Raw genomic sequence first — 17286 nt, forward strand, 5'->3', positions numbered from 1 at the left:
GGGTTTGGGTTTTTTTTTGGCCTGTGTCCTCTCCTTTTCCTGAAAGCTCGCTCAGATTCTTACAGCCAGCACAGCCACAGCATCTTCAGCACAGCTGGTGGCAGTTCTTCCCCATTCAAAATGGGACTTGGCATGAGAGCTGTGTTGAAAGCTCTTGAGCTGCTATCAGCTGTGTAGCCTCTTTGCATTGTGTCAGGCATGGCTCCTTAGGAAGGTATTGAATCTTCCCTTTTGTTTTGAACAGAGGTTGTCTCAGAAATGGCAGGTGATCAACCAGCGAAGCATGCTCTGGTAAGTGTCCGTACCTTGATACGAGGGGGAGATGGGGAGTGGGATGGAGCTTTGGTCTTATATGTGGCCCTTTGCCCAGGGAACAGTCCTGACAGCAGAGAGCTGGAAAACACTGTTTACTCTGATGGTGACTCATTTGCTGTGCTTGGGCAGAGGGGATACTTTCAGACATTGGCTCCCTTCACACTAAAACCTCTTGTCCTCAGTGAGGATGATGCTGCAGATGACAACCCCGAGTCTCAGGAGATGCTTGAGGAACAGCTGGTCAGGCTGCTGACCCGAGAAGTCATGGATCTCATCAGTAAGTGAAATCAAGCTAGGTCCCCTGGGATATTTGAGAAGTTTGCCCCGGAGAGGACAAAAGGAATTTCCAATGTGCGGTAAAACTTAACTATAATGGCCAGTATTTAACATAATCCTTAGAAACCAGGTGTGAGACGGGTAACCCTGCCAAAATCTTAGCAAAAACCTAGTAAGAGATCAATTAAAAACCTTCAGAAAAGGTGCTTCCTTCTGTTAGGTTAGCATTTAGGGCTCCATGGTTTTGGCACTGTCTTTGTAGAAGTCCAGTCCTCCTTTGGAATCTGGGTTCTCCCTTCCTCTGCCCTGGAGCCCAGTACAGGACATCAATTTATGGGCAATCTGAGCATAGAGCAGTTTTGTTGCTGACAGTCGCCATGTTTCTAGCCAGACAGGTGGGAGGAGTCCCTCCTGCAAAGCAATCTCCCTTATTTGTGTTCCTTTTCTCTCCAACATTGTGTTTTTGTCAGCATGGCTTTGAGCACAGAGGCTGGGAATATTGACTCCACGTAGAGATTTCAGATCCTCGACCTTCCATCTCCTTTCGTGCCTTAAGATAATGTTCTTCTTGGGTTATGGCTTCAAATGGTTTTACACATTCCTGGTTCTCAGTAGTCTGAAGCAGCCACTGTACAGCAGGTTCCGCTGTGGGAGGATGCTGTGGGTGGGGTGTTTCAGCCTTCCAGGTAGTGCAGTATGTGGCTTTCATACTGGGTTTGCAGATTCTTCTGCAAAGTGCTGTATAAGAGCTTCTGCAAGTGCTGTGTAAGAGCTGGGGGAGCTTGAAGCAGCTGTGAGCCCATCAGAGTCTGTAGGATAATCTCTGCGTGTACTGAAGTAGCATCTTGCTTTTCCGCTCCTCTGACCTGCAACTGTTTTTGCAGCCGTTTGCTGTGTTTCTAAGAAAGGTGTTGAGCATAACACTACTGCTGCTGTAGATGGAGACGGTGAGTAAATGCCTACCTTTGCCTTTCCTGCCCTTGGTGTACACGAGCACTTTTCCCATTTCCTCATGCATTTCTTGAAGGAGAGGCTGGCCTGTTGCTGGAAGTTCTGTGTGAGGGGTGTGGTATAGGTTTGGTTAAGAAGCCTTCAGCTCTGTCCTGCCCAGCATGTCTGGGGGCCACAGGAAAACCCAATTAACCTAGGAATAAATGTGCTGTAGGATTCACAGGTAGCATGTTTGAGCAGCTGATTCTTAAGGTACCGAGAAGAGGGGATGTGCACAGTCTCCCAGAGAGCTGAAGGTCGCTCACTAGGTGCCCTTCCTGCTCCCCAAAGGGTGCGGGTGCTTTCTGCTTGGAGAGAGATGTTCTGGCAGGCTGTGCCAGCATACTGACTGTGTGCTGTGTCCTGGCTCCCAGCTGAGTTCTCGCTGTGCCTCTCTGTGTCACCCGCAGTCCTCGGGAGGCCACGTTCACAGTGCTCTTTGCTCTGCTCTGCAGATGATGAGGCGATGGCCACAGAGGTGACTCCCCCTGCCAGCGCAGAGCTCACCGAGCTTGGCAAGTGTCTGATGAAGCAAGAGGTAAGAGTGTGTGCTCTGACTTTCACCATCCTTCCTGTCACACTTGTCTGTGGTGCAGCCAGGTGCTGATACAGCGATCTAGGCTGTTGGAGCATCCCTCAGTGTGAGAATCTTCTCTTGGGACCTTACATATTTTTTTAAGGGCCTTGTTAATGGCTGCGGAAGCCACAAAGCAAGTGGGGATTGGGATCCAGTGTAACACGCAGCTACAGAGTTTCAGCCCTTCTGCAGGTGAGGCCTTAGTTGTACTGCCCCCAAGGTGCTCCCTGGCTCTGCCTCCGTCCTGGGCTCCAGCCTTCATGAGGAAGAACTTCACCCAGCAGCTCTTTTTTCTGTAAAATGTGCCAGAGCTGGCATAGGAGCCACAGTGTTAACGTAATCCACTGTGCAGAGTGCCTTCCTCCCAATACCTCTGTATTCCTCCTCTGCTGTGGATGCCTCAGAAGCTTCAGAAGCTGTTGTAGAAGCTTTTGCAGTGACTTGAGAGTAGCAGCTGATGGGAGTGAGATGAAGGGAGCAGGTTTACTTGAACTTGATTCTTCATGGCTATGGTTGTGCACACTGGGTGCCTTTAAGCACTTCAGCTGGAGCAGCAGCATGCCAGATTCTCAGAAGACAGCCCCAAGGAGCTCCTGCAGAGTCCCTGGATTTCTTCTTGGCTTCCTTCAGGTTTGAACCCTGGAGGTGGGAAATAGTTCCTTTGACTGGTTTCCCTCTCTGGCTCCTTTTCAGGATGTCTGCACTGCGCTGCTGATCACTGCCTACGCATCCCTCTCCTGGAAGGACACCTTGTCCTGCCAAAGAACCACAACACAGCTTTGCTGGCCGCTGCTCAAACAGGTACCTCTGGGAGGAAGAAGGGATTACTTCTGGCAGGGTTAGGAGATGAAGCTCTGAATGTAGTGAGAAGCATGGCTGCTTCACCCCTGGGCATCTTCTCCTCAGGAAGACTGAGCTGCTGCAGAAGAGCAGTCATGTATCAGTATCCTGCTTCCGTGCTAATATTGCCTCTTCCCCAGGTGCTTCCAGGAAACCTCCTGCCCGATGCTGTGTCCTGGTTTTTCACAAGCGTGCTGAAGGGCTTACAGACACACGGGCAGCACGATGGCTGCATGGCAGCTCTGGTCCACCTGGCTTTCCAGATCTATGAGGCCTTGGTGAGAAATTCCACTTGTTATCTAGATGCAAGGTTGGCTGGGGAGTGGTGGAAAACCAATCCCATGCGTGCTTGGGTAGGGGCGGAGGAGCTAATGGTCCCCCAAGGAGGGCAGGGCTGCTTCTAAAGCAGAGCTGTGTTAACTGTATGGCTCCCTGCAGCGCCCTCGCTACGCTGAGCTGAAGGCAGTGATGGAGCAGATCCCAGACATCCAGAGGGACTCCTTGGAGCAGTTTGATTCAAAGCTTCTCAACCCAACACTGCAGAAGGTGGCAGACAAGCGCCGGAAGGATCATTTCAAGCGCCTCATCACAGGTTGCATTGGAGTAAGTGATATCCATGAGGAAAATGAACCCGTTTCATTTCACACCCATATGCTGCAGAAAGCCAGCCTGCCTGCCTCTCCCCAGCCGCGCCTCCCCCTATCCAGGAGGGCATTGCAGTGTATTCTGTGTTTGTTCTGTCTTCAGCTCAGAGGTGCAGCAGGGGTAGCAGCCCGACTGAGCAGCCTCTCCAGCGATGATTTCTGACTGAGAGGCGGGGGGGTACCCTGCACAAGGGTGCCCAGGGGAACAGGGTGTTAAAAACCTTTGAGGGACACTCTTAGGTGGGTGCTGGGCTTTTGTGAGGATGGTGATGTTGGGAGCCTGATGGCACGGGATTAGAAGCTTGGCAGCCGGTGCCCTGGTGGTTATCTCTGTGCCCTGGCACCTGGGAAGGACCAGGCTTGAGAGTCCCCAACATGCAAATGCAGGATCCAGGCCTGGGCATTACTCAGAATCTGGGGTCTGCCTCTGAGCTGCAAGCAGCCTCTGAGCTGAGGCAGGGTATGAAGGCAGTAGTGACTGATGCCTGCCTTGTCTGTCCTCTGCAGAAGCCCCTTGGGGAGCAGTTCCGCAAGGAGGTTCATATCCGGAACCTCCCATCTCTCTTCAAAAAGGTGAAGCCATCATTGGAGACGGATGTGCTAGAAAATGAGGATGGAGAGGGTCTCACTGCACTCTTCGAGCCCTGAGCCTGGGCTGTTGCAACCATCTCCACCCCTACCTTGTATTCTGTCTCTCCACATAGTAAGCACGTTAGATTCTCTTTGTCATCGCCTCCACAAGCGTTCGTCTGAATAAAGCCCTTTACAGGCCCTGTCCCATTCTCCTCCCTGCATTGGGATGGGGCCTGTGGTGGCATTTGAACCAGTGTATTAAGCTTTCCCTGATTCCTTCCCCTCCATTGGATGAGCATCTTTAGACCTTTGCTTCTCTGCAAGGTGGGAGCTGAGCCCATAGGCTCCATTAGGTAAAGCCTGGTCATCCTGTAGCCTTGGGTCACTCTTGTTCCACCTCTTCATCCCTTGGGGCTCAGGATTCATGCAAAAGGCAGAGTAGTGCGCCATGGGAAAAGGGGCTACCCTAATCTTCCTCCAGGTGCTAGTAGCCAGGCTTTGTGGGGAGCGTATCAGACACTCCGGTCATGCCTGTCGGCTCTTGTCCCTTGCGGACTCGTACTCTGATGAATCTGTTTCCCTCCGGGGTGCTGAGCCTTGGGCTGAGGGCTGCGTGCCAGGCAGCCTGGCAGTGCTCTAGGATCTCCCTCGAGATCAGCCTTTTCTAAGGTGCAGCTGCTCTCTAGAAAGAGGCACTGTCATACAGATACATACATATATATGTATGTATATATGATCATACAGCTTGTTCTACCCAGAGCCAAATGGAAGGCTTTTCCTTTGTGCCAGCCTTTCTTGGACATCTCTCAGGGGGAGCAGGACAGATTTTTTTTTTATTATCTTTTTCTTTTTACCATGTCCTGTAGATTAGAACATGGCCAGTGCAGGGTACGCAAAATCCGGACCAATATCTGAAGCACCTGCAAACCAAAAGGCATTTCCTCACCCTGTTGCTGTGGAGGTGACAGTAGCCTGTGTTTTTTAACCAGCCTGGTACTTGGAGAATTGCATGGTGGGGCAGGAGTGGGGGCGGTAATTCTGCAGTTTACAGGGGGGAGCCAGGTCAGAAACTGGGTTTTGGATGAGGTGGGACTCTTATGATGCCACTCCAGTCTGCAAAGCTGGTTTTTCTTACATGACAAGTGGTTCCGTTGGTCTATCCTAGCGTTAGCACAGGAGCTGGGAGGGTCTGTCCAGAGCTGGCTGGCAGTTTTGCCATCCGAAGACAAAACAAGGAATAACCTGGTGGGCAGAGAACATGGTGTCTCCACTTGGACAGACTGGATAGAATAGCTGGAGTTGGGAGGGATGGGAATGCAGAAAGGAAGAGCAGCCCTTAGGAATCCACTCACCCTCCTGCCCCTGCTGTTCCACCAGCACCCTCCACTTTCTTCCTGGCCTCAAAACTTTTTTAACCTCTGAGCTAACGTGGCTCCTGGCTTTAGCAAAGGCTGGGTGTATTTATTGTGTTGTGATATTTTTAACATCCTGTGACTTCATGCTAGACACAAGGGGTTGTTTTTTTTTTAAATGGTTTTTAGAACCTTTTTTTGTAGGAATGTTTAAATCCAAAGCTGTCTCTGAACTGGTTGTGTTACACCTCTGAATGTCAGTAAAGCTATTCCAGTTTCATACACACAGTGTCATGCTTCATTTTTATTCTTTTATCTGTTTCGGTAAGATCCGAGACCTCTGCTTTGCCCAGATTGCCCTCCTAAGGATTGTTCAGCCAGCACTTCTTATTCCAGCTACCACACAGGGAGCACCTTTGCTGGTAGTCAACATACATTATGAGGGAGGGGATGAACCATTCCAGACTACCTAATCAAATTAGAAGGCAAGGGGAAAATTGCATTTTAAAGTATTTATGTCACTCACAGCTGGTTATATTAATTCCACAACAGCTGCTAGGTCCCAGCTTACAGCTTGAAGGCTCAATGTTGCCGAAGTGAAACCCTTTGGCATGCCTATTCCAGGCTATGTCCCATAAGCAGTATGGCAAATACGCACAGAAAGGTGCGTATACTACTGAAGTAGCCTCCAAGCCCAACCCTGGCTACTGCTGGGAGAAACAGTGTCTTGTGCTAGTACTGCAGTTCAGCCGCAACGCTCTCGGCTGACCTTTTCGGTAACACAGCTACAACAGGACGGTGACGTAGCTATTGCCTTTGGTCTCTCCCTTGGTCTGAAGGTTGCATGAAAGGTCCCTCTTGCAGCAAAAGTAGAAGGTCTCAAAGAGGTGTGCCTGAGCACCATCGTGTAAATTTTTGTTATAAAACCTTTTCCCAGGGCCCCAACTGTAACCCAGCTCAGCATGTTTAAACTGAAAGGATCAAGACAGAAATCAGTGTTTTTCCAATGGGATTAACACCTAAATGGGTGTTGATTAAGAACTAGCCCCAGTCCAGGTGGAGAGGAACTTTTCTATGCTTTAAGCTGGCACTGGGACTACACACAGAGTTCCTCATACACCAGGCAAGTACTGCACAGCTGAGCTAAGTTTTCAGCAAGCAAAAAGCCCTGGGGGAGGAGGCATCATGGTGAAGGCTGTTAGGAGCTCTAAACCGAGAGGTGCAAACCACAGGACTTAGGCCTAGCTCTTGGGTTCCCAGCACTCCCTTCCAAGGGTCAGGGGATGAATGAGACCCTGCGGGATGTGTTCAGCAGCAAAGGGCCCTGCAAGCCTGCTGAAAGAGGGTGTGGTGCAAGAGTCAGCAAACACAGCTGTGAAACACCGACAGCTCCCAGAATAGCTCTCACAGGGAAGCAGCCAGTTCCCCCAGCAACCAATTACCAGCTCTCTGCAAAAATACCTGGAAGCAGGGCATGGGTCTGCAACACAGCGTAGTGACATGGGACAGGTTGGGATTGCAGCCAGGACACCAAGCTTGCCTGTTCCCTACAGCACATCCACCTTAACACCTGTAAGGATGTTTACAGCACAAGTAACTGCATCTCAGCGAAGCAGATAAAAGTATGATTGCTACGCTAAATTCTAGCATTGTAGTGAGGACTGACTCAAGCAACTGGGACACACTGGTACTCCCGGCTGTTCCCTGAAGTTCCAGTTCCTTCATCAGTTTGTCAAGAGATGTTCACAAGCCAAGACCTACCCTGCTGCTGGCTAACAGTGCTCACCACCGAGACTAACTTGCAAGTCCTCCCAGGCTTCCCTGGGTAAAGCCAGGCCCATGACTGTCACCAGCTCTCCACCATCCAGTTCTGCTTCAAAGACAGCCCAAAGTACATTCAGTCACTGAAAAGGAGAACAGAGCAGTCAAATCTAACACCTGGGGAGAAATGCCTTACCTCAAGATATTTAAAAAGGGATGGTCAAGTCCTTACAGAGCATGTTTTCAAACCCCACCTTTGCACAGAGAAGCCCAATACTGTTACCATAGATTGTTTGGGCTAGAAAAGACCATCAAATACCATCTAGTCCAACACGCCCTGCTGTTGTCGGGGTCATATTTCACTAGATCAGGGTCTTCTGTCCAACCTAAGTCTACCTTCTACCAGTTTAAAACCCATCACTACAGGCCATACCTCCATGTCCCCTTTACATACTGAAAGGCCATGATAAGGTCTTCCCAGAGCCTTCTCTTCTCCAGGCTGAACAACCCCAGCCCTCAGCCTTTCTTCATGGGAGAAGTGTCCCAGCCTTCTGACAGCACAGCCTTTCAGCTGTCACATTAACTACTCCTGAGCTGGTCTGAGACACCTGCAAAAGTTTTGCGCTGATACTACCTTGCTAAATCTCACTGACCCACTGTGAGTGCTTTACTACACTGCTGTATCAGTCATCTTCTCATACTTCATACAATCTAAAATAAATGCTATTATTCATCTTTACACCTGCTGCCACTTTCTTCTCTGTGTATTACAGTCTCACAATTGTGATGAGCAGAGAAGGAGACAGCTGTAAAGAAAAGCCTTTATTTTAGTGCATCTCCTCACTGAGGCTCATTACCAACAGAAGCCAAATCCAAAGAGATCATCCTAGGACTCTTAACAAGCCCGTCTCAGACCTCTTGCCTACGGAAGATAATCACCCCTGCCGGCAGGTGCTGGCAGCCCAGAACAGCAGCGCAGGGACACACTTCCCAGCTACAGCCTAGTCACTCCATAGGCACAGAGTCCAGCTCATTCAGGAAGCGCTGACACTTTCCCATCAGGATCTTGATGGCTTCACTCACCAGCACATCTGGAGGCAGGATACCCGTCGACTCCACTGAAACTGCACAGAGACATCGGTCAGTACAGCCACTAGGCTGCCTCAGCCTACCCCTGGCCCCAGCATTCCTGTCCCTCATCTTCCCTTATACCGCCCTTCTGACAAGGCAGATCTTCACAGCCAGAGAAGAATGTAACAATTTGCTGGCAGCAAGGACGTCACAGCACTCTCCAAACTATCAAGCTGCAACAAGGTCTTTTACCATCTCATACCAGCATACTCTTCATACAGTCCCTCTGCTGCCATCTCACCTCATCCAGGGCCCACTCTCTCTTCCCTTGCTTCTTCCTCGGCTGCTCTCTCTTCACTGGCTCTCAACCACTTAACTTAACCAGCCACACCTGCACCTTATCTACATCGGCCAACCCACCCCCCCTGAAGCCAACCCACAGTTGTATATTATCAGTGCTAATTAACTTTCCCCCTCCCTTTTTTTAACATTTCATACCTTATGTTTTTAACAATCATTACAACCTTTTTACAAATAAATTTTTCATACAGTCCTCTATAATTCCTCTGCAGAAGGACAAACGCATTTGATCCCAAAGCAACACTAAACCACAGCCTCAGTAGTTACCCACTGGAATACGAATGTATCAATGCTGATGATGTGGGAGGGAAGGGGAAGGCAGACACCCAGCTGTACACGCTGGCCAGTCTCTGCTTGTTTGCACAACCACAGCAGGGCTCTATGTTCTACGGAAAATGGGGCACTTACAGATGTAATGGTTTCGTACTCTTGCCAGGCGCACAAGGTTTTTCAGACTCTCATGACGGAAAACTTCTCGGCTGAACATGTCCAACCGTGCATTGGCTACTCTTGCCACCTTTTTTCCTAAAGGGGAAAAGATTAAACAACATGGGCACCGGCAGCAGATGGGTGCCTTGTGGTAACAGCAGGTGCTTACCCCTCAAACATGCACTCCCCCATCAGCAAAGGCAGTGAAGCCACCAATAAAGAATTAGCACATCCCCAAGACAAAACTCTAACCTGACAGTACTGGTCTTGAACAGTTCCAACCCAAACTCAAAGCTTGTATGCACCCCTGGGCAGGACACATGAAGTCTCTTGCATGCTCAGCTTCTGGGAAGAGCAAGCTCGCTACCCAGTCTTACAGACAACTGAACAGTGCTGGAAGCTGTGGTCAGCAGCTGCAAAGCCCTGCAGTCAGGCACCCAATGCCTTAGCATTTCAGGGACATCCCAGTTCATCACCCAACGCATCTGCACGTGACAGCCACTCACTCACTCATAAAACCAGGCTCAGAATAGCGTGAGCAGCTGCTTATCAGCAAGGCAACATCACAACATGGTTTTCTCCACAAAATGTGGTTGTGTCTCTACAGGCTTTGGCTGTAGTCTCTTAGTCTCTGCTAAGGCTTGTTAGATATAAGGCACTTAGAGCACGAAAAAAGTACCCTTGATATTCTGGATCTCAATGACTCCAGGGGAAAAGCACTTCTGCAACATCTCAGCTGCCTCATCCTCAACAGGCTGCAGGAGAGTAATGTCAGGAAGCAGTCGATAACTGGCTGTGGCCACAGGAGAAAACTTGGCATGATCTTTTCCTGCATGAAGAATTAAGAGTCAAGGGTGAGTGCAGACCTCTGAATGAGTGCAGGGATGACAGGGCCTGAAGGTGCAGGGGGAAAGCTGGTTCTCCACCCCTCACACAGCTGTACCCTAGTTCAAGCACTCACATTCCTCCTCCCGCTGCCCCCAGGACCCACAACTCACCTATACCCTTGACACAGTGCATAAGCACATCTATTTCCTGGCCAGGTCGCAACAGTGCAATGAGGATGTCATCATGAACAGGTCGGAAGTCAGCGTCTGGAAAAAGGTCTGTCTGATTCCCCAAGGGCACCCACGTCATATGTTTACTGTACACTGTGAAGAGAAGCCAAAAGTATCAGCCAGCTACTGTCTCAAAACAGCACTAGAAATGGGAAAAATAAGCTTAGCAGAATGGGCACCAGCTTGCTCTGCTCACAGGGCTGAGACAACAGACCAAATCCTGTCTCCCAAGACCAAAAAAGAAAAAAAACCAGCACCTATTTTTAGGAGACATCTCACCTTTGTGATTGAAATATAGTTCATTAGGATCAGATGATTCCTTGGCTGCCTGAGGGTTTCGGCTGCATTTTATTTTCAGCTGGAACTGCAGAGTATCAATTTCTGTGCCTTCTTCATCTCCTGAGAAGGGAAGAAAAGCATGAGACTCTACAGATTCACACTTCTGCTCAGTTTATGCAACCCTGATTTCCTGCTTTGGGGGGAACTTGCAGTATTTCTGTTTGATCCAAGACTCACCTTGGTTTCTATATTCGAAGAGTCGAGGGTCAGCCCGGATAGGGATGAGGCCCAAGCGGTGAGCCAGAATTTCGTCCTGCACAATGGATGTGTTGTTGTACACAAAGACTTTCTCTACAGCCATGGTTGGCACCTCAGGGAGACCAGAGACCAAGTCAGCGCGAGACGACAGCTGAACTATGCGCCAACTAAATATCCCTCTAGAGTGCCTATTCTCTCCCATAAATAATTGCCCTGCAGAATATCTTCAGCGCTATTTCTGCCAAACCAGGCTACCCAATATGCGCTTACACCTGATACACCCCCTTCCCCGTTTTTTGTTCTTATACAAACGATCACAAAGGTGAAAGGCAGGTCGATCCATGGACAGTACCAACAGCACCCTGAAGAGCAACAAGCGCTACTGCTGACGCTGCTAAGGCCCTAACCCTGGGCTGCTGGCACACGTGCAGCACGAACCTGCGCCTCTCCTCCGAACCCAGTCCCAGGGGCTGAGGTAAGGCAGGACGCCCCCAGGCAACTGCCCCCACCCCCAGGCCGGCGCCCCCGGCCTCCCCCGCAGCGGTACCTCGGCCAGCAGGATGCGGCGGAACGCGTTGGCGATGGCGGCGTCGATGCCCACCATGTCGAACTCCAGCGCGCCCTCCTCCTCACGGACGATGTCCACGCGGAACGCCTGCGGGGCCACCCGCCGCGGGTCACGCCGGGCGCCGCGGCTGGGACGCGACCCCCGCCCCCACCCCGGCCTCCCCCCGCCCCCGGCCCTCGCCCACCTCCTCGAAGCGCCGCTGGTCCCAGGCGTCATCGTAGCCCGGGTAGTTGCCGGGGAAGTCGGTGGTGTGGACCTGCGGAGAGGCGGGACGGTGAGGGGGCCGGCAGCCGGGCGCCCCCCGCGCTCCGCCGCGCCCCACTCACGCACGTTGCGGACGCCGAACTCGCCCAGCACCACGCGGTCCCGCAGCTCGTCGGTGCGCCGCCTGCCCGCCATGGCCGCCGCCGGCCCGGCCCGCGGGGCGGGGCTCCCCTGCACGTGACGGGCCTCCGCCCGCCCACGCGTGGCCGCGACGCTCCCGGGGAGCGCGACGCTTCCCCGCCAGCGCCGCCGGCCGGCCCGCCCGCCCGGGGGCCGCGTGGCTGCGCATCCCCGCCGCCTCTGCTCGCCGCGCCCCCCCGCGCCGCGCCCGCCCCGGCCTGCGCCACACACAAGATGGCGGCGCCCGCCCGCCCTCGCGAGAGCGTGGGAGCGGCCCCGCTGCGAACGTCACATCCGGGCGCTGGGCCGCTGGCGAGCGGCGGCAGCCAACGCGGCGCGGGCCCGGCCGGCACCATGGCGGCGCCGGCGGCGGGCGGCGGCAGGAGCGGCACCGGCGGCAGCACCGCCGACTGGGGCGGCTTCGAGGACAACATGCAGGTGGGGCCGGGCCGGGGGCGGCGGAGCGCAGAGCCGAGCCGGGCGGGCGCTGACGCTGTCTGCCCCGGCGCAGGGTGGCGGCTCCGCCGTCATCGACATGGAGAACATGGACGACACGTCGGGCTCCAGCTTCGAGGACATGGGGGAGATGCACCAGCGCATGAAGGAGGAGGAGGAGGAGGAGGCGGAGGGCGAGGCGGGGGCCGCCGAGGAGGAGGACGGGGAGTTCCTGGGCATGAAGGGGCTGCGGGGGCAGCTGGGCCGGCAGGTGGCTGACCAGGTGAGCGCGGCCCCCCGCCGCCCCCCGCCGCGGGGCGCCCCCCCGCCCGCTGCCAGCTCCCTTCTCTCCGCAGATGTGGCAGGTGGGGAAGCGGCAGGCCTCCAGGGCCTTCAGCCTCTACGCCAACATCGACATCCTCCGGCCATACTTCGACGTGGAGCCCGTCCAAGTGCGAGCCAGGTGGGCAGGGCCCGGGCCGGGCCGTCTCCGCTGGGGGGCGGGGGGGGGAGGGGGCTGGCTGTCCCCCCGAGGCAAGCGAGCCGGCCGGGCTGCAGCCCTGCAGGAGGGCGCCTTGCGGGGAAGCACACTGCGGTGTCCCGCTGCGGTGTCCCGGCCTCCCCGACAAGGTCCCGCAGGTGGGCTGCCAGCCCCCTCGCCTGTCACCCTGCGTGGCTGCTCAGGGCACAAGAGGAGGCTTTGGGACATCTTCAGCCTTTTAGGACTTGGCTGCATCATGTGGCCTGTTTTGGGTTTGCAACACAGCAGTGTCCAAAAAGGCAAAGTTTTGTGAGGATGGATGAAGAAAGGTGCCTTTTCCTTCCTGCCGTTCTGTCAACGGTCTCTCATCCCTGAGTGGGCCCCTAAACGTTTTCATTGAATCCCACCACCACCCCTCCAGCAAAGTTAACCCACTGATCAGTAAGGTTTTTCTCCTTTAGTAACCTTCCGTGACTCTTTAGAAGGAATCTCTGTCCCCCAAGGCCTGTGACCACAGCAGGAAATACTGGTAATGGGTGTATGGGATCTTTTGCTTTTGAAGCATCTTGTTAACCATCCTGTTGTCCTCCTTGCTCCTGCTGTCATTCCCTGCTTTGCTGTGATGCAGACTGCTGGAGTCCATGATTCCTGTGAAGATGATTAATTTCCCACAGGTGAGTTCCTTGTTGCTGAATCAGACTCCCTGGCCAAGGGCATGTCCCACAGACACCTTGTAAAACTGAAGTAGTCCATGTTATTCAGGACCTGAGTTTGTTACAGGTTCATCTCGCTGAAAATGTTAGTAATCCCTTTCCTGTGGTTGTTCCAAACCTCAGTGTGCTTGCTACCTTTAGTGCTGGTACAGTTATAGACTTTGCATATCCCAGGCTCCTTATGACACAACCTATTCTGCCTGGCTTCTGTCAGCAGCAGCCTTGCTGTTACTTCTGAGGCAGCCAAGTAATAAAACCTCATCCAGGGCATTTCTCACATCGCTTGGGGTGGGGAGCCTGGTATTCAGGAGCACTAACCAAACCTTCCCTGATCTATCTCCTCCTGTAGAAGATTGCAGGCGAGCTGTATGGACCCCTCATGCTGGTTTTCACACTTGTGGCCATCCTTTTGCACGGGATGAAGACCTCAGACACCATAATTGTACGTCAAGTCTCGGTGATAAGTTCTGGTTTGACTGGGCTCTGAGTTCCTATAATGATATTAGGAAAAAGACAGGAGACCTCTTCCATGACTGATTAGTATTTTGCTGAAAAGCAGATAGATTCGAGGAAGAAGCTGTTGATTTGGGGATGAGAGGAAGCACGCATCAGAAAGTCTTGATGCTCTGCTGCTGGGAGAGCTGGGGTGTAGGTCATGTGGCACCCTGAACACTGCTAGCTAACTATTTGATAATGCCTAGAAAGGCTCTGGGACTCTCTGAGGTGGAATTTGGGTGCTGGTAGGTCACTTCTTTGAGTCCTCCTCATCCTGATGCTGTCTCCACAGAGGGAAGGCACACTGATGGGCACAGCCATTGGCACTTGCTTCGGTTACTGGTTGGGCGTCTCCTCTTTCATCTATTTCCTGGCATATCTGTGCAATGCCCAAATCACGATGGTGCAGATGCTGTCACTGTTGGTATGTACAGATGGAGCTGCCCCAAGATGCAAGTTGGCTGCATGGTGTTCCAGCACAAGCTGTTCCCAGGGAATGGGAAAAGTCCTTGTTAGACTGGTGGTCCCAGGTAACTGCAGTGGGACAACCTGGGATGCTCTTCTGACCTGCCCCATCCCAGGCACAGTGACAGCACAAAGAGAGAGTTCCTTTGTGCAGGTCTCCTGCTTTGCACTTCCTGATCTGAGAGCCTGGTGGTAAAAAAACTTCCCTCTCTTTCCCAAGTTGCTGCAATCTCTGACATCCCTGTGAATCCTTCAGAAAGATTATTTGGGTGTGAGCTGCTGTTAAAATTGTTGTGCTGGTTGGCTTTTTGGCATTGAATGAGTGGTTTGTGAAGCGCTGCAGGAATGGGATGCTCGTGCTGTTGATCAGTGGCCCCTTCTGTGAGGCTGACGCTTGTAACATGGATGTTTTTGTTGTCAGGGCTATGGTCTTTTTGGACACTGCATCACTCTTCTTGTCACCTATAATATCCACTTCCACTCCCTCTTCTATATCTTCTGGTTGGTTGTTGGTGGACTCTCTACGCTACGAATGGTAAGGGATGGGCAGCCATGCAGCCCTCCTGGGTACAAAAATGGGCCTGTTCCTTGGGCCTGTCAGTTCATTTCACAGCCAGTCAGGCTGCTGTGAAGAACAGCTTGATGCTTCTGGGTTATTTGGCCACTGGTGTACGGTGGTGATGCTTGGATTAATATCCTCACCCATTCTAACAGCTGCAGGAAGTTTACTCCATTACAGCCCTTGCTCCCATGTGCCTGAGCATCCTGCACTCGTTGGCAAGACTGGGCAAGGTTCACCTACACAAAAGCAAGTCAGATTATTCTGAACTTGTTGGTGCCAACTGCAAAAAAGGCTCTGAGCAGTGTTTCTCCTGGCTGCTGCTATTTGGTCTATCCTCCTGTGTGCTCCTGACTGCAGTGCCAGAGGCTCAGGTACAAGCTACGTTGTCTCTAATCTCCACCTCTCTCCTAGGTTGCTGTGTTGGTATCGCGCACCGTGGGGCATACCCAGCGGCTCATCCTGTGTGGGACCCTTGCTGCTCTGCATATGCTTTTCCTCCTTTATCTGCACTTTGCTTATCACAAGGTGGTGGAAGGTAAGCAAGGGAGATATGAAGACTTATCCTGTTCGATCTGAGGGAAGAGGAGCTGCTTTTTGCTCTCTCTGAGAGAAAGGATGGACAGTTTGGATCTGACCTGAGGGCATCTGTGCCAGTTTCCAACTCAAGAATGACCAGTACTAGCTTTATTAGAGAAAACTGTCGAAGTAGGGCAACAGGTAGATGTGGGGTAGTTTCTGTACACCGAGTTTTAATACTTAAGACCTAAGTTGTGAGGCAGGACGCTTATTCTTTCCCCACAAGTGAAATATAACAGCACTGACTGTTCTTGCATGCAGATGTCCGGTCCCTTTCTGAATCTTGCTGAAGTCAGGTTGCTTTTCTCTGATCAGGAAATGTGTCACAAGTTGTCTTCCTTCTTTCTGTTACACCTTTTTTATCTTGTGTTGTACAACACAAATGGCAGAAGCTGCATCTTCCCCTGTTGGTGTTGTTTACTGGGCTATACATGTTTGGGTCCCCTTTCTGTGTCTTTTTTTTTTCTCCCAACAAAGGCTCAATCTCCTTTTATTAAAAAAAAAAATAATAAAAAAAAAAGTCTTCTCCCACCTTATCACTGGAGAGTTTCCAAATACCTAAATATGCTGTTCCGCAAGCCTCTTTATGAGTTCAGGCAGCCAGACTTGTTCATATTTCAGATAAATCTGCATAATCGAGGGTTATAGCATAGCATTACAAGTCTTTTTAGATGTAAATACGATTCTTTCCTAGATCCATTCTTATGGTGAAGGTTCTGAGCTCTGATCTGCAACATTTCAGCAGATGAAATAGGATAACATATACTCCAAGCAATTTTCTTCAAGGCACTCCAAGACTGATTATCAGTCTTGAGAGGGTAATTGACGGACTGGAGGACACTTGTATCTGTATGCGTGTTTCCTGCCAAGCACGGTTTATGTTTGTATTGCAGTGATAAAAATTCCACACTGCAGCTCCTGATGTGAGTCTGCAAGGGTATCTCAGGATGAAAACAAACAATTGGTCTAAGAACAGGATCTGTGTTGGGATGAGGTGGTGATGGGATCTTACCAACCTGCCTCAGCAAAACAGCATCCCTGGCAATGTCTGCGTTCAGGTCAGATGGGGATCTGGCACCCTCAAAGTGAAAAGATCTATGTTCCTCTTGGGAACATGCGGTTTCCCCGCCCCACGGACAAGCTCTGATCTGTGCCCTTTGGTCTCCGGATGGATGCGTTTACTCCTGTTCAGTGTTTGGGACTAGGTGTCTCCTCCCATCACCTGCAAGTGCTTTGTATGTCCTTGGGCCCTGTTGCCATCGACCACTACCTGGCCAGAGAGACAAAAACATCTGTGCAACTGAACTAACTCTTGCCACTCCCCCTTTTTCTGTTTCCTGCAGGTATCCTGGACACATTGGAAGGACCCAACATGCCACCCTTTCAGAGAGTTGCCCGAGACATTCCAGTTGTTTCCAATGCTGTATTGAACACAACAGCCAAAGCAGTTGCATTGACCCTGTAGTTTCACGGACTTGGACTTGCTTCCTTCACTACTTTTGGGGCTGTGTAGGGCGATGATAACCTGCTGCCTCTTAGGAACAGGACAGAACAGTAGGAAGAAGACTGGTTTTGTTTTGCTGGAGCTGTCCTTTCGGTTGCAGTTTTGGACAGCTGAGCAGACTGCACCTCAGTGACTCAGAAGAACTACGTTCTTCCCTCACCCAGGTCTGGGTTGTCTTGAGTAGCGTGGTTCTGTTGCCTGCATGTTTAGCTGGGATTTCCCAGTGCGGTTTGTCCCTTGCTGCTTGCTGATGTAACCCCAGGGGCATCTGCCCTGTTCCTGTCCTGAAGAGGGAAGAATTAAATTGATGTTGGTGCTGA

At 51.8% G+C, this 17286-nt stretch overlaps 3 protein-coding genes across 9 annotated transcripts in view; 2 read left to right on the forward strand and 1 right to left on the reverse strand.

Moving 5' to 3' along the window:
• Positions 1 to 5849, forward strand: part of XPO5 (exportin 5) — a 32053-nt gene extending 26204 nt beyond the window's left edge. For 6 of the 7 annotated variants that reach the window (XM_056356745.1, XM_056356747.1, XM_056356746.1 and 3 more), the window contains 8 exons: positions 245 to 291; positions 498 to 592; positions 1476 to 1538; positions 2037 to 2119; positions 2852 to 2959; positions 3139 to 3276; positions 3437 to 3601; positions 4150 to 5849. In XM_056356745.1, the coding sequence (XP_056212720.1) occupies positions 245 to 291; positions 498 to 592; positions 1476 to 1538; positions 2037 to 2119; positions 2852 to 2959; positions 3139 to 3276; positions 3437 to 3601; positions 4150 to 4290 (840 nt within the window). In that variant the 3' untranslated portion in view covers positions 4291 to 5849. Of the gene's footprint in view, positions 1 to 244; positions 292 to 497; positions 593 to 1475; positions 1539 to 2036; positions 2120 to 2851; positions 2960 to 3138; positions 3352 to 3382; positions 3602 to 4149 lie in introns of those variants that run through there. The other variant, XM_056356750.1, reaches the window with a different exon arrangement.
• Positions 5850 to 8137: 2288 nt separating this feature from the next.
• On the reverse strand, positions 8138 to 11891 carry POLR1C (RNA polymerase I and III subunit C). The gene is made up of 9 exons (XM_056356754.1): positions 11682 to 11891; positions 11536 to 11607; positions 11331 to 11438; positions 10763 to 10895; positions 10526 to 10645; positions 10187 to 10339; positions 9868 to 10017; positions 9168 to 9284; positions 8138 to 8452 (listed from the first exon to the last, which is right to left on the reverse strand). The coding sequence occupies exons 1-9, from the start codon at positions 11748 to 11750 to the stop codon at positions 8334 to 8336; spliced, it is 1041 nt and encodes a 346-aa protein (XP_056212729.1). The 5' UTR covers positions 11751 to 11891; the 3' UTR covers positions 8138 to 8333.
• Positions 11892 to 11954: 63 nt separating this feature from the next.
• Positions 11955 to 17286, forward strand: YIPF3 (Yip1 domain family member 3). Its single transcript, XM_056356752.1, has 9 exons — positions 11955 to 12173; positions 12247 to 12453; positions 12527 to 12633; positions 13280 to 13325; positions 13714 to 13806; positions 14152 to 14283; positions 14746 to 14859; positions 15298 to 15421; positions 16806 to 17286. The coding sequence occupies exons 1-9, from the start codon at positions 11970 to 11972 to the stop codon at positions 16925 to 16927; spliced, it is 1149 nt and encodes a 382-aa protein (XP_056212727.1). The 5' UTR covers positions 11955 to 11969; the 3' UTR covers positions 16928 to 17286.

This window comes from Falco biarmicus, chromosome 12, assembly GCF_023638135.1.
Source record: "Falco biarmicus isolate bFalBia1 chromosome 12, bFalBia1.pri, whole genome shotgun sequence".
NCBI classification, from domain to species: Eukaryota; Metazoa; Chordata; class Aves; order Falconiformes; family Falconidae; genus Falco; species Falco biarmicus.